The sequence below is a fragment of the Oryctolagus cuniculus genome, chromosome 15 (assembly GCF_964237555.1).
Source record: "Oryctolagus cuniculus chromosome 15, mOryCun1.1, whole genome shotgun sequence".
Classification (NCBI taxonomy): Eukaryota; Metazoa; Chordata; class Mammalia; order Lagomorpha; family Leporidae; genus Oryctolagus; species Oryctolagus cuniculus.
In genome coordinates, this window is record NC_091446.1 from 83,398,206 (window position 1) to 83,414,103 (window position 15,898).

General features: G+C 58.1%; 1 protein-coding gene and 1 long non-coding RNA gene across 32 annotated transcripts in view; one reads left to right on the forward strand and one right to left on the reverse strand.

The window, feature by feature from the left end:
- The window catches only part of MARCHF8 (membrane associated ring-CH-type finger 8), a 105,692-nt gene extending 94,609 nt beyond the window's left edge, over nucleotides 1-11,083 (forward strand). For 11 of the 16 annotated variants that reach the window (XM_008269845.4, XM_008269850.4, XM_070058124.1 and 8 more), the window contains 5 exons: nucleotides 3,212-3,294; nucleotides 3,520-4,350; nucleotides 5,740-5,920; nucleotides 7,500-7,647; nucleotides 7,729-11,083. In XM_008269845.4, coding sequence (XP_008268067.1) covers nucleotides 3,212-3,294; nucleotides 3,520-4,350; nucleotides 5,740-5,920; nucleotides 7,500-7,647; nucleotides 7,729-8,033 — 1,548 coding nt within the window. In that variant the 3' untranslated portion in view covers nucleotides 8,034-11,083. The remainder of the gene's footprint in view (nucleotides 1-3,211; nucleotides 3,295-3,519; nucleotides 4,351-5,739; nucleotides 5,921-7,499; nucleotides 7,648-7,728) is intronic. The other 5 variants (XM_002718326.5, XM_070058125.1, XM_070058127.1 and 2 more) reach the window with 2 other exon arrangements.
- Nucleotides 1-15,898, reverse strand: part of LOC103351327 (uncharacterized) — a 555,796-nt gene that overhangs the window by 299,510 nt on the left and 240,388 nt on the right. The window lies entirely within an intron of this gene.

Consider the following 15,898-nt stretch of genomic DNA (forward strand, 5'->3'; position numbering starts at 1 on the left):
GTGGCTGACCAGTGTCACAGGCCCCGTGGGTCAAGTGCCAGGGTGAGAGTATGCCCGGTAGTGGAACTGAGAAAGAATGAGGGCAGGGCCGGTGCTGCGGCGCAGTGGGTTACAGCCACCACTGTGTCACCAGTGTCCTGTATCTCAGCACCCAGTCTAGTTCTCGCTCCTCCGTTCCCTGTCTGGCTTCTGGTTAATGTGCTTGGGAAGGCAGCAGAAGATAGCCTAAGTGCTTGGGCCCCTGCCGCCCTCATGGGAGACCCAGATTCCTGGATCCTGGCTTTGGCTTGGACCAACTCGACTGCTGTGGCTATTTGGGGGGTGAACCAGTAGATGGACGCTCTGTCCCCGCTCCACCACCTTCACCCTACTTTTCAAGCAAATAAATATATCATAAAAAATAAGTAGGCTTTAGGTCTCAGCAGGGAATTGTGGGCCAGTGTGGAGCTCCCTGACATCAAGGAGTAAGGCCAGGGGCCACTTGAGCTGGGCCTGGGGGAGGCGGGCGGTGGCTTGGGCCTGCTTGTGGCAACATACTGGGTGCAGTTTGCCTGAGGTTGTTGGGAGTGCACACAGAGCAGTAGCTTACTCTGGCTAATGATCCTGAGGAGGAAGGAGTAGGGGTGTGTGTGTGCTGGTGGGGAGGTGTTGTGTGTGTGCATGGCCATGCAGGTCCCACACAGGCTGGGGAGAGATGTGTGTGTGTGTGCATGGCCATGCAGCCCCACAGGAGCTGGCAGGGAGACGTGTGTGTGTGTGCATGGTCCATGCAGGCCCCACAGGGGCTGGCAGGGAGACGTGTGTGTGTGTGCATGGTCCATGCAGGCCCCACAGGGGCTGGTGGGGAGGGGTGTGTGTGTGTGCATGGCCATGCAGGCCCCACAGGGGCTGGCGGGGAGGGGTGTGTGTGTGTGCATGGTCCATGCAGGCCCCACAGGGGCTGGTGGGGAGATGTGTGTGTGTGTGCATGGTCCATGCAGGCCCCACAGGGGCTGGTGGGGAGATGTGTGTGTGTGTGTGCATGGCCGTGCAGGCCCCACAGGGGCTGGCGGGGAGACGTGTGTGTGTGTGCATGGTCCATGCAGGCCCCACAGGGGCTGGCAGGGAGACGTGTGTGTGTGTGCATGGTCCATGCAGGCCCCACAGGGGCTGGTGGGGAGGGGTGTGTGTGTGTGCATGGCCATGCAGGCCCCACAGGGGCTGGCGGGGAGGGGTGTGTGTGTGTGCATGGTCCATGCAGGCCCCACAGGGGCTGGTGGGGAGATGTGTGTGTGTGTGCATGGTCCATGCAGGCCCCACAGGGGCTGGTGGGGAGATGTGTGTGTGTGTGTGCATGGCCGTGCAGGCCCCACAGGGGCTGGCGGGGAGACGTGTGTGTGTGTGCATGGTCCATGCAGGCCCCACAGGGGCTGGTGGGGAGGGGTGTGTGTGTGTGCATGGCCATGCAGGCCCCACAGGGGCTGGCGGGGAGGGGTGTGTGTGTGTGCATGGTCCATGCAGGCCCCACAGGGGCTGGTGGGGAGATGTGTGTGTGTGTGCATGGTCCATGCAGGCCCCACAGGGGCTGGTGGGGAGATGTGTGTGTGTGTGTGCATGGCCGTGCAGGCCCCACAGGGGCTGGCGGGGAGATGTGTGTGTGTGTGCATGGTCCATGCAGGCCCCACAGGGGCTGGCAGGGAGACGTGTGTGTGTGCATGGTCCATGCAGGCCCCACAGGGGCTGGTGGGGAGGGGTGTGTGTGTGTGCATGGCCATGCAGGCCCCACAGGGGCTGGCGGGGAGACGTGTGTGTGTGTGCATGGTCCATGCAGGCCCCACAGGGGCTGGCGGGGAGACGTGTGTGTGTGTGCATGGTCCATGCAGGCCCCACAGGGGCTGGTGGGGAGATGTGTGTGTGTGTGCATGGTCCATGCAGGCCCCACAGGGGCTGGCGGGGAGATGTGTGTGTGTGTGCATGGTCCATGCAGGCCCTACAGGGGCTGGCGGGGAGATGTGTGTGTGTGTGTGCATGGTCCATGCAGGCCCAGTGTGGGCCAGCGTTGGAGCCTGCTGGCTGTGAGTAGTGCAGTTGTGTCCTGAGTTGCACTGCTGTCTCCCTGCCCCAGTTTCTCCCTGTCTACTGCTCTACCCACTGCGATGCCTCCTCTCACTCTTAGGTCTTTTCACCGAGTTTGACCACTGTTCAGAGATTCTGTTCTGCCCTGTAACCTCCCTGCATGGCCTTCCAAACTGAAATGCTCCGGATTATTTTTTCTTTTCTTTCTTTCTTTTTCTTTTTTTTTTTTTTTTTTTTTTTTTTTTTTTTTTGACAGGCAGAGTGGACAGTGAGAGAGAGAGAAAGGTCTTTCTTTTGCCGTTGGTTCACCCTCCAATGGCCGCCGTGGCCGGCGCGCTGCGGCCGGCGCACCGTGCTGATCCGATGGCAGGAGCCAGGAGCCAGGTGCTTTTCCTGGTCTCCCAGGGGGTGCAGGGCCCAAGCACCTGGGCCATCCTCCACTGTACTCCCTGGCCACAGCAGAGAGCTGGCCTGGAAGAGGGGCAACCGGGACAGAATCCGGCGCCTCGACCGGGACTAGAACCCGGTGTGCTGGCGCCGCAAGGCGGAGGATTAGCCTAGTGAGCCGTGGCGCCGGCCTGGATTATTTTTTCTAGTTCACAGTTCCACGTTTAGACCTGCTAGGAGCATTGTGCGCTCAGCCCTCTGCTCAGCCTTGGGTTGAGCTGTAGGTTGGGGGGCCTTGGGGTCAGGTAGTTTCCATTTTGTACCAAGAGCTGTGACAGAACAGTGAGGTTTTGTAGACCAGAATGGGGGCATCGTGGGTGTGGTTGTGTGGGAAGAGAGTGCGTTCCAGTCTGCCGCCGGGAGAGGGCGCCATGGGGGAAGCTGTGGGCCTCCTCTGCCTCCTGCATTTGCACAGCATCTGATAATACCTGGTTTCCTGACTCAGGCATGAACGAAGTGAATTTTAGATGCCTGCGAAATCGTGGGCTGTTGGCCATGCCAGACACTGGTAATGGTATCTCGTAGTTTCAGGTGTTTCTTGGCCAGTTTTATCCACAGATTTAAAAAAAAGTGCTGTTGGGTTTGTCTCGGCCAGGCTTGCACATGTTTAACGCCTGTGGGAAGGCAGCTCTTGGCAGGTTCGGCACCCGCTGCCGTGTGTCTGCCTCCCCTCTGTCCCCTGGAACTGATGGGAGGTGTGTCGTTGCAGGCTGTGAGTCCTCCCTCGGCCTCGGCTCCGGTCTCCGCCTTCTCTCGCACCTCTGTCACACCATCCACCCAGGACATCTGCAGGTAACACTCCACTTCAGGTGCCGCTGTGTCCCGCGGACAGCACCCGTGTTGCTAGGGCCTCGAGCCCTCCCCCCACCCCCTTGTTTGGTCTAAACAGTCGGCCCAGTTTCACGTGCTGCTTGCTCGCCAAGTCGCTGCACAAGTCTCATTCCTTCACTTTGATGCCTGTTCTCTTTTAAAATTGTTTTTCCTTTCTGTGCTTTTGTCCCACTGTTCTGCATGCAGTTCCAGTGCAGTGTTTTCTGAGTGTTGTCACCACAGTCCCGTGCAGTCTGCTGTTGTCTTGAAAGCTCCTCCATGCCAGAGTTCTCTCACCCAAGGGCTCACTGTGACAGTTATCTGTAAAGACGCAGGACAGGCGCCGAAGCGAAGTCCCTTTGGTTCGGAATGGGCCCAGGCCTTGAAGCCTGCTAAGAACAGCAGAGCCAGACGAGCCCTGAAGTTCTCCAAGTCCCTGAACGATGTCGGGGAGAAGGCCCAGGACGCGCTGGGGAGCTTTGGCTACGTGGAGAGGACATGCTCCGAAGGCAAGCTGCCGCTCCCTCAAGACCCCTGTCTCCGGGTGAGCAGGTTCCACCTCAAGGACAAGCGAGCGCCCAGCCGCAGGCCTCGTGGCACCTCCAGGCGCTCTCGCCTTTCGTCCCTCTCCGCCTCCGAGGGGGACGCCGGCAAGGGGGGCATGCGCGCCCCGCTCCTGGAGCTGCAGGCCGATGGCCAGGCCGCGTCCCGCAGCCGCCGGCTGCTCCGCTACCTGCTGTCGCTGTCCCGTGGCTCCAGCGCCAGCAGCCTGCACAGGTTCCAGGAGCTGGAGAGTGGCGTGGCCCAGCCCCGCGCTACCAAGTCCTCCAGCGGGCTGGCCGGGAGCGCGGGCTTCTGCTCCGACGAAATGGGGGACGATGACGTCTTTGAGGACAGCGCGTCGGCCAAGCTGAGGGGCGGTGCCCCGCGGGCGCCCCTGTGCTCCGTGGAAAAGGACAGTGACCTGGACTGTCCTTCTCCCCTCTCTGAGAAGCGCCCCCCCACGTCTCCCGTGTCCACGTCTGGGGATGCCTGCAGGTTGGTTTGCCAGGAGCCACCGTTCTGGCTGTGCCTGTGCCTGCGTCCCGGCTCCGTAGCCTCCTCTTGCTTTAATATGTGCAGTTTCAGGAAAGTGAAGCGATGGCCGAGAACGGAGTATCGCTGTCATTTGAAAGCTCATTTTCCTGCTAGTCTCGCAGATGATGAAAGACAAAGCTCCACATATTAAAGGCCAAGCTGACACTTCTCAAGTAGAGATCCATAGACTCTGCGTAAAGACGTTGGAAGAAAGGAATAGTCTCTGCAGCCTTCCTGCTGGTGGTGCAGAACACCCCTCCCCGCCTTCATCCCCCTGCCCCCACCACCCCCGTGGACGCAGGAGCAGCTCGCTCCTCCCCACCCGCCCAGAGGCAGCCACCTTGTCTAGGCCTTAACTTCACTTCCCACTTTCTAAACAAATTTTTATATATGCAGTTGAGAGGCGCAGAGAGAAAGAGCGAGAGGTCCCGCCCACTAGGTCACTCCCCAAACGTCCAGAGCGGCTGGGGTAGGGCCAGCGCCAGAGCCAGCAGCCAGCGGCACCAACCCAGGGCTCCCGTGTGGGCGGCAGGAACCCAGTTGCTTGAGCCATCACTGCTGCCTCCCAGGTGTGCACCGTCGGGAGCCGGTGCCCAGTTTCTGAAACAAACGGCCTGCGGGCCTCTCTGGCCAGGGCCTGGCTCCTTTAAGAACAGGTGTCTGGCAAGTGGAAAAGACCCCTCTCTCTTTCTCAAAGGCTGTTCAGTTCCTTGGGGGTTAGTGGCCGCATCCTGCTACCTTGGAAATAATGAATGTTTTGAATTAATTCCCACTGACTGCTCTGAGTGGTCCTAGGGAAAAAAGAAAACACAAAAAACAAAAACAAAAACGAAATTGCAGCCTCTTCTCATGGTGAGATTTAAGGTCCAGGTGCGGTTCTGTGGTCTCTGCTCATTCGCTGAGAGGGAAGGAAGTGTGTGATTTGTGGTGTGTGATGGTGAAGTCAGTGAGGAGCACTGAAAAGCAAGCTCACCTTCATTGTAAGTCACTGTGGTGCATCTGCAAGGCCGCATGTTGGTTTCATTTGGCATAGAAATTTCTCCAGGCTGTCTTCGCATCTTGTGTTCGGGGAGATGGCTGCTCGTTGCTTCCGAGTGCAGTTCATGTCAGCCGAGATGTGACCACACTGTTGCTTCTTGGGTCGCTTGCCCTCTGTGGCACACTGCTGCGGGAGGCGGGTGCGCAGTGGCTGTAGCAGCCATAGCGGCTGTCTGCATCTGTGTGTGTGTGTGTGTGTGTGTGTGTGGTCACCTCTGCGAGGTCTGTGTTGGACAGCGTTCTGTGGGCGGCATGTCGCCATCCCCAGCGCGCAGACCGTCCTCGCAGTGACCGGCCTTCCATCTGCTGCAGGATCTGCCACTGTGAAGGCGATGGCGAGAGCCCGCTGATCACCCCCTGCCGCTGCACGGGGAGCCTCCACTTCGTGCATCAGGCCTGCCTGCAGCAGTGGATCAAGAGCTCGGACACGCGCTGCTGCGAGCTCTGCAAGTACGAGTTCATCATGGAGACCAAGCTGAAGCCTCTGCGGAAGGTGCGCGAGGAGTGGCCGGGGAAGGCAGGGGCTTGGCCGGGGCTCCTGAGGGCCTGCGTGGTTTTTTGGGATTGCAGGCCCCGCCCCTCTTGACCATGGGGTCCTAACGTTTCTTTTTCCTTCAACCCCAGACCCGTTGCTGGTCTGTCAGTCTTCCGCCCCCGCCCCGCCCCCTGACTGGCTTCTGACCTCTGGGTTGGTGTTCATCCCCAGTGATGGGCCGCGTCTTGCCTCCTGGAGGGGACCACGCGTTAGCGTGAGAGACCGTCCCCGGCACAGGCTGTTGACTTGTCTGCACCCGTGCTGGGTGCTGACTGGGGACGTGGGTGGGGAAAGGCCGCTGCTCCTTGCTGCGAGGAGTGCCTTGTACTCCCCTGCAGCTGCCCAGCATGGAAAGGCTTTGTTCGGAAAGATAAAAACTTTCCCTGCCTCAAACCACGGCGTACACATCGCAAGGACCATCGCGGCAGAATCGTAGTACACTTAAATGCCAGGGCCTGAGTGTGTCGGCACAGAGAGAAGGAAATGCCCCTTGCAGGCCTCCCCCAGGCTGGCTCAATGCAGGATGCAGGGGCGGTGGCCCCGTGGGAAGTGTGGGTTTCAGAGCCCTTCTGGAAGGAGCAGTGGGATTGGCAGGCAAAGGGAAAGGGATTAGAGATCCACCTGGTGTGTACAGAGCATGCAGCAAGGAGAAGGTGAGAGCTTGGAGCGTAATGGGGGAGGGGGAGCCGCAGGTGCCCTGGGAAATGGCCGGGGTCTGGGAGCCAGGACCGCACTGCAGGCGGGAAGCCCCAGAGCTGGCCCATGACCAAACCCCAGCAGAAGGCAGTTGCTTGTGAGAGAAGGCAGGTGCAGGCTTCTTAAAAGGTGCTTTGCCTCACAAGGTGCCTCATGCTTCCTGGGGCACTGCCGGCGGCTCCTCAGGGAGCCCGGGGGCCCCTGGGTCATTTGGATGACCCGTGAGGCTCCGGTCCCAGCCGTGACTGGCATGGGAAAGCAGCTACTGGCCCTCACGCCCTGTTCTTTCTCTCCACCTCTGACTGAGAAACCAGTACATGAGAAAAGTCATCCTTCTTGGAGCAAATTAGTGAGCTCCTTGAGGGGTCGGGACTGGCAGGGTCTGCTTGTACCAGGAGCTCTTAGCACCGATTTCAAGCAGCCTGCACAGTAGCAGAGGACCAAAGAGTGAGCGCCTTCTCCCAGTCCCCTTCACGCCGCAGTGCGGCCATCTGCTGGCATGTTGTGGCGTCATCACCCCTCTTCCTCTGGCCAGCAAGACAGCGTGGCCCGCAAAGCTCCACGTGGGTCTCGGGCCAACACGCCCTCAGGACTCCTGTGGCAGGCCATTGGATGTGTGCCTGCGGGAGTAAGCCGACAGAGGGTGCCCGTGATACTTCAGCCCATCTCAGTCCCAGCCTCCTCCCATTGCATAGCAAGTGGGCTGCACCTGGTACCTGGTTGGGAAGGGCCTTGCGTCTCCGGGGGAGTCATCCAGGCTTGGGCGGTGGGGGCGGGGGCGCAGGTCTTCCCCGCCCGCCCGCAGCTCTCAGCCCCTGTTTGCTGCGCCCTGGCTTTGCAGTGGGAGAAGCTGCAGATGACGCCCAGCGAGCGCAGGAAGATCATGTGCTCGGTGACGTTCCACGTCATCGCCATCACCTGTGTGGTCTGGTCCTTGTACGTCCTCATTGACCGCACCACCGAGGAGATCAAGCAGGGCCAGGTCACAGGTGAGCCCAGCGCAGAGCCCCGCCCCCGGGGGGTTGGGAGCCGCGGGTGTCAGACCCACTGCCTGTGTTTTTCCCTTGCAGGAATCCTCGAGTGGCCCTTTTGGACTAAATTGGTGGTCGTGGCCATCGGCTTCACCGGGGGACTTCTTTTTATGTACGTTCAGTGCAAGGTGTACGTGCAATTGTGGAAGAGACTCAAGGCTTACAACAGGGTGATTTATGTTCAGAACTGCCCAGAAACAAGCAAAAAGAGTATGTTTGAAAAACCTGCACTAACAGAGCCCAGTTTTGACCAGAAAGATGGACGAGGAACCTGTCACTCTGACACAAACTCTTCTTGTTGCACAGAGCCCGAAGACACTGGAGCAGAAGTCATTCACGTCTGACTGTGGCCGAGGGGGGCGTCCCTGGGCGTCCCCCGAAGAGCGGAAGGAGATTGTTTACTGCCAATGTGTACCTTTCCTATGTCCTGTAATAGCATAGACTGCTGGGCAGGTGGCCCTTTCCAGTGGCTTCTCTTTCGGAACCCTCCTCGATGACCGTCCTGGGAGAGCCCTCCTGTGGGCCCGGCTGGGTCCCCTCTGCTGGGCTGCTCTGTGGGAAGGGAAGCTCAAGACCCCATGTAGCCGTCCTGGGACCTGGGGACCTGGCTGAGTTCAGTGGGGTCCGGAGCAGAGTGAGGGGGGCACATGGCAACCCCGACGGCAGAGCCAGGGCACCGTGCCAGTCCCCAGGCATAGCCGGCCCTTCTGGCATTGGATGTGCTGAACCTTGGAAGGAGGGCCCTGCTCCCAGAGGAGAGCCGGGGGTGGGGGGAGGCACAGCCCCGCTAGAAGCAAGCTCCCGCTGGGTGCTCTGTGCCTGGTGGGGCGTGGTGTGCTAAGCAGACAGCACTTTACAAAAGAGAATCTTTATTTTGTGATACACGTGTCCAGCGGGATCAACACGTAAAAGAGCGCATTTAGAAACCTTCCCTGTGCTCCCCTTGTGTTCAATTCACGTCCTCGGAGACCCGCAACCCTTTTTGCCTTACACACGCTAAGACGTGGGGCACCTGCTCCGAGTCCCCGAGAGAGACAGACACGCGTTGCTTCACGGCAGGACACACGGGTCAGGCTGTCCCCAGGGGCCCTGCGTGCTGAGCAGTAAGCCCTGTGGTTCTGAGCCTGCTCTCTGACGAGGGGTCCTCCTCTCCCAAGCCTGCCCTTGTACGTTTCATTTGTTTCAGTCAACACTGAGATCTAAGTGGAAGGGCAGGAAGTTAATTGGAAGAGAAGTGAGTGTTGAGAAAGCGCTCCCTCACGGACACGTCCCCAGGAGGTGCTGGCCACACTGCACGTGTCCAGCCTGGGCTGTGCGTGGTGGCTGCCCCTAGCGCCCACCTGCCTCCCAGTGTCTATGTGAGGCGAGTCTGTGGCGTCACGGCAGGGCCCAGGCAGCCTCTGGGATGAGGGCAGGTGTCACCGCCCCCCAGCCCTAGGCCCACCCGTCCACACCCATCGCCTTAACTGGACTGAACGTTAGGGGCCTGGGCCCCACCCTCGGTCCGTTCCCTCAGCAGGGATTACCTCGCGTACTGTTTTTCATGAAGCAACAAAACCAAAAGCATTACCATCAAATGGCCTTTGTCCCTTGGAAAACTGGGCTTAAAATTCTGTTTTAAAACCAGTCTCATGGTGCCAGGCCAAGCAGTCGGCCCTAGGAGAGACCGGGACACTGTGGGGCTGGTGACACGGTGGGAGGGGGCAGCCGCCGGCATCTGCAGCACCTCCCAGCATGCGGGGTGAGGGCCTGGGGGTCCCCCACCCCCTGCCCTGTGTGATGTTAGAGGAAACCCAAGAAGCTTCCGAAGGCCAGGAGGAGGGAAGAGCGTCCGCGCTCTGGGCCAGGGCTCGTGGACCAGGCCTTGTCCTGCTGTCCCCTCCCCCGGCGTCTGTCCTGCTGGGGTCACAGGCTCTGGTCCGCCATCCAGCGGCAGCTGACTGCCCCTCCCTGTCTCCCAGGTGACATGGAGCCCGCGCCCGTGTCCACTGTGTCCCCCAAGCGCGATTTCCCGACGTCCCTTCTCACACTGGGGACCCCAGGCAGCTACAGACATCGGATCCATCGGGAGCCATCGGGCAAGCTCCCGGCTCAGCCCAGCCCACAGCCCTTAGGAACCAGTTTTGTCCCTTCTCCCCACCACCAAGTGAGGATCGCAATGGATTTATAAGTGTGTGAATCCCCATCCCTACCCCCCCCCCCAAAAAAAAAAAAAAAACCGTGGAACAGCTTGCGTTTAACTTGGAAAGCCCTGAGATCACTCTCCAGCAGGAGCACGTGTGCTTGGGTGGGGAGGGCGCCCAGGCAGCAGCCCCCAGCTGGCACCCCCTCGGGCCGAGATGCCTCCAGAGCCACGTTTCACTGCCAGGCCCAGCCAGAGGCTCTCGTGAAAGCCTCTCCCTATAGCTCAGGAAGACCCGACCCACTTCTCTGCCGTCCGAGTTCAGCGTACCCTGCTGGCCACCTCCTTGTCTCATCCCTCACCTGGCCGCTCCATGGCGAGGGCCGCTGTGCTGCCCCCTAGTGGCGGCAGCAGGTCTGCCCGTGCTCCTTTGGATCACAAACCTCACCCACGAAGTGCCTTTTGAGGGGCTTCGCGTCCCCCCTCCCCCCCATTTTTGTGTGTGGCTTTCGTGGGAGAATGGCATTTGGCTGCACCACGTAGAAACCTGGGGTGAGGGTTCAGGGCCAGGAGGACTGGTGCTTGAGGGCTGGGGGTGGCAGGGCAGAGGGGAGCCGTGTGGGCTGTCACCATCCAACCCTGTCTGACCCAGGCTTCTGTGCTCTGGTTCGCTGCCAGACTTCCTTGGAAACCTTGTGAGCACTTGCGCGGATCTCTGATGCCCCGCCCCGCCCCCCTTGCCCTTGCTCTGCTGTCTCCAGCCATAGAGGCTTGGTTTCCAGACGCGTGGGTGTGCCCCACCACCACAAGGCAGCTGGGCAGTTCCGGAGCCTGGGTGCTGCTGGCAGGTGGGCTGTGGTGCTGGAGGACCCCCGTTGGGATGGGCGGGCCTGGCTGGCTGCAAACACATTTTGGAAGCTTTCCCTACCTTGAGCTGGCCTTGACAATTCCAGCTGCAGCCCAGGGAGACGAGAGCGTTCGTCCGGGTTCGGATTGTGCGCCTGACCAATTCCACACGGCCGCACAATGTTTATAGAGTGCTGACACAGACCAAATTTACACTGGGCATGTGTGGTGGTGTTTCTAAAATAGGCACTTCACATTTGAGGTTTTTCTGAACTTTAAACTTTCTAGTAATCTAAATGTCTAGTTTTCTATTCTGTGTGTGTCTACTGTTTCTCCGAGTCACCTCTTGACTAATTCTCTGTGCAGGGGCGGGGCTGTGTGTGCAACACACGGAGATGTCCAGCAATAAAGCTCGTCTTTAACAAAGCAGTGTTGGCCTGGGAGTGCTTGCCTGCAGGGAGCCAGGACGGGGCAGGCGCTCCTGGCTGTGCCCCAGCCTCGGGTGGCTCACTCACACCCCAGGACATGGGGCAGTGTCCGGAGCCTGGCCCTTGAGCCACTGTGGTGGGTGTGGATGGGACACATGGAGAGAAGGATGGAGGCACTTTAGACCAGCCTGCTTGCTTCAGACCTCCAGGGGAGCCAGGTTCAAGTTCAAGTGCAAGGTGTGTGGCTGTGGAAACCCTCTTACTGACCCACAGGGCAACAGCAGCGGGCTTGCTGTCCTGGCCACTGCTCTTGCAGGCTGTGTCTCCGGGGCTCTGCTGGGCTCCCCCAAGGAAAGGCAAAGCCCCCAATCCTGAGACCTGCACGCTGGGTGTGTGCATATGTCAGTGGGGTCAGTGTATGTGAGTTGAAGGGGCTGCCCACCCCGTGGCCATCACGCTGCAGCCTCCCACATAAGCCTCGAAGATTCTCCCATATTGAGCGTCCACAGACCGCTAGCTAAGCCCAAGGATGCCATGTGGAGGCCGTGGTCCCAGCTCAGAGCCCTGGGGAGCAGAGCTGAGTGCAGGATGAGCCGACACAGCCTCTGAACCTGCTCAGGCCGGCCGATGCTGCTGGCCAGGAGGAGGCTGGGAGGCCCCTGGGCTCAGTGTGGTGAGCAGGATGTGAGGGAGCCACCGTGCTTTGCAGACCTGGTGCGTGTGGAGGACTTTGGAAAAGGGACTTCGGGTGGGATCCCAGTGCAGGTGGGCTGGAGGTGCCGGGCACCAGTCTCCGCCTCAGCGTGGGGGCAGGGCTGCGGCATTGGAGGGCCCTGTCCCTCATCTGTGCAAGGATTGGGAACTCGTGCTCAAAAGCCACGTCCAGCTTCCGCACGTGAACTTCTGTTGGCAGCCACGCTACTTGCCGATCTGCCGCACTGGTGAAGTCGGACGGGTGGGACCCACTGTGGCCCACGAGCCTGAAACGTGTGGGCCCTTCCTGGAAAAAGCGGGCTCCTGGCCAAAGTGGGTGGGGCCCCGGGGCCACTGGTGCACAGCCTCGTGTAGTCTCGGCAACAGAGCTGTGGCTCCATCCCACCTCAGGGCCAAGGGAGGTGCTGGACCTGGAAGGAACTCAACAGGGTGGGGAACGGGGCTTGGGTGGGAGGGGGAAGGGAGAGCATGTTTGAGGGGTCAGGCTGGGGGGAGGCTGATGTCCTGGGGGCTCACATCTAGCTGACCAGATGAGCAAGGAATACAGCTGGCCCCGGTCTCGAAAAGGAAGGATATCTGGCTAAGCATTAAGAAGAGGTTGGCTGGCACCGTGGCTCACTAGGCTAATCCTCCGCCTTGCGGCGCCGGCACACCGGGTTCTAGTCCCGGTAGGGGAGTCGGATTCTGTCCCGGTTGCCCCTCTTACAGGCCAGCTCTCTGCTATGGCCTGGGAGTGCAGTGGAGGATGGCCCGAGTGCTTGGGCCCTGCACCCCATGGGAGACCAGGAAAAGCACCTGGCTCCTGCCATTGGATCAGCGCGGTGCGCTGGCCGCAGCGCGCCAGCCGCGGCGGCCATTGGAGGGTGAACCAATGGCAAAAGGAAGACCTTTCTTTCTGTCTCTCTCTCACTGTCCACTCTGCCTGTCAATGTCAAAAATAAATAAATAAATAAATAAAAGAAAAGAGGTTGTGGGTCGGCGCTGTGGCATAGTAAGTTGGGCCTCTGCCTGTGGTGCCAGCATCCCATATGGGCACTGGTTCGAGTCCCAGCTGCTCCACTTCTGATCCAGCTCTCTACTATGGCCTGGGGAAGCAGTGGAATATAGCCCAAGTTCTTGGGCTCCTGCACCCTCATGGGAGACCCAGAAGAGGCTTCTGGCTCCTGGCTTCGGATCAGCTGAACTCTGGCCGTTGCAGCCATTTGGGGAGTGAACCAGCAAATAAAAGACCTTTCTCTCTCCCTCTGTCTATAACTCTGCCTCTCAAAGACATAAATAAATAAATAAATAAATAAAGAGGTTGAATAAAGGCATAAACAATGAATGGAGGAGAAGGAGTAGAGTAATCAAATAATAAAAGGAATAAAATCAAACGCAGCCCCTTTCCCTAGGAGCAGCAGGGAGCGCAGGCTCCCAGATCGAGTGCCGGGGCCGGCGTTGCAGTGACAGATCCGGGAGTGGAGCCACCGTGCCCTCCATAGCCTCACGCTCCTACATTCAGACTCACGGACGAAGTTCTAGACACAGAATATTCCTCAACATCAGAATACAGCGTCTACCTGATTTCTAACTAATGCAGGATTTATTGAGATCCTCATTGATACAGTTTCTGACACTACACACAAGGCTGAAATCCACATCCAGGACATTTATGTGTGGGTGGGAGGGGCCGGCCCTTGGGAAGAGGAATTCCTAGAAGTCGACACAAGAGGCAGTGGGCATGTTGGTAAGTTGCAGAACTGACCTCCGAAATGATTCACTTCCTTCCCATTGTGAGCCTGAGCCTTCCTGCTGACAGCGGTGGGACCAGTGTTTAAATCGGGACAAAATGGCCCTTGCCTGTCCAGGAATTCTGCTTTATCTAAGTGAGAGTGCCTGTGCTTGTTTTACTGCCCCCGGCTGCTGCTGGGACCTTCATGCTTTCCGCCATTCTCAAAGGTTGGGTATTTGTTATTTTTGTATTTTTGTGTTTACAGGTTTTTTATAATGTAATGACATTAGCTTACTCCTCTTATGTAAGTGACAAGTGCAATTCATACATTTAAGGGTTTTTAAGATTTAATCTTTTTAATGGATTTTTTTAAAGATTTATTTATTTATTTGAAAGAGTTACACACAGAGAGAAAAAGAGGCAGAGAGAGAGAGAGAGAGTGAGGTGTTTTATCTGCTGGTTCACTCCCCAAGTGGCTGCAATGGCTGGAGCTGGGCCAGGCCAAAGCCAGGAATTGGGAATTTCTTCTGTGTCTCCCATGCGGGTGCAGGGGCCCAAGGACTTGGGCCATCTTCTACTGCTTTCCCAGGCCACAGCAGAGAGCTGGATTGGAAGTGGAGCAGCCAGGACTTGAATTGGCGCCCATGTGGGAGGTCACTGCTGCAGTTCACGGCTTAACCCCTTGCACCACAGTGCCAACCCCGATATTTAATTTTTTTAAAGATTTATTTTATTTATTTGAAAGGTAGAATAACAGAGGGATAAAGAGAGAGAGAGAGAGAGAGAGAGAGACAGAGAATCTTCTATCCATGGGTCCAGCCCCCAAATGGCTGCTGTAGCCCAGCGTGGCCAGGCTGAAGCCAGGAGCCCAGAACTCCATCCGGGTCTCCCACGTGGGCGGCAGGGACCCAGGCACTTGAGTCATCCTCTGCTGCTTTCCCAGGTGCATTAAAAGAAGTTGAGTCAAAGCGGAGCAGCCGAGGCTCTAACCAGCGCCGTGATGCTGGCACTGCTTGGCCCGCTATACAACCCCCCAACCACCACCAAGATCTAATTTTGTTAGAGTAGAATGCAGAATGCCCTGTGGTGCACCGTTGGCTTCGAATGGTCTCCCGGATTTTAAAGAGGCCGTTTCTGGGGCGCTGCAGCCCGAACAGTTTCCCCTCACGTTGCTTTGTGGCCAGGAGCTGCTGACGATGGGTTCTCCCAGTGTTATTTTTTGCCTGAGGTTTTGGCCGCCACGGCTGGCGCGCTGCGCTGATCCAATGGCAGGAGCCAGGTGCTTCTCCTGGTCTTCCATGGGGTGCAGGGCCCAAGCACCTGGGCCATCCTCCACCGCACTCCCCGGCCATAGCAGGGGCTGGCCTGTAAGAGGGGCAACCGGGACAGAATCCGACTCCCCTACCGGGACTAGAACCCGGTGTGCCGGCGCCGCAAGGCGGAGGATTAGCCTAGTGAGCCATGGCGCCAGCCAGAGCTTTTCCCTTTAACTCTGGTTGGGAGCACCAGGACTCACAGGGGTGCTGGTTCTGCTTGGGTCTGGCTGTTTCTGGATGCTTTACGTTGGGGCCTTTTGCCATACTTGGGAGGACTCAGCCTTTCTGTTCTCGTCTTTCCTCTCCTGAGATTCCAGTGATGTGATACAAAAATGTTTAACCTTGTCTCCGAGGCCTTGAAACCCAGTTCATGAGAACGTTTTGTTTTTTCCAATGCTGGCATCCCCTATTGGAGTGCCAGTTCAAGACCCGGATGCTCTGCTTCCGATCCGGCTCCCTGCTGATGCGCCTGGGAAGGCAGAGCAAGACGGCCCAGGTGCTCACACCCCTGCCACTCACCTGAGACACCCAAATGGAGCTCCTGGCTCCTGGCTTTGGCTTGGCTCAGCTCTAGCCGCTGTGGTCATTTGGGGAGTGAACCAGTGGGTGGACGATCTCTCTCTCCCTCTCTCCCTCTCCTCTCTCTGTCGCTCCGCCTGTCAAATAAATCCATCTTAATTTCTTTGATTCTTTTCTGTCACCAGTCTTCAAGTTCACCCTCACTGGGCTCTGTCATCAAGCCTATTCCATTATGAATATTTTTCCGACAGTTTTCAGTCCCGGGATTTTTATTTGCAGCTCCTTTTTCTGCCAGTGCCTGTTTCTATGCTGAGCTCTCCTCCTCTTTAAGGAACATATTTCTTGAACTCCACAAGCACAGTTTAAAAAACCGTGTTAAAATAATGACCTGCTACTAACAGTATTGGGGCCATCTTGTGACCTCTCTCTGCTGTTTCTCTAGAGAATGGGCCACTCCACCCTCAGAATGTTAGTATATCGAATCACTTGGGGCTGTGTCCCAGCAATGGGTGCTTTTTTTTTTTTTTGATTCTGGATTCAGTTGATGTGTTGA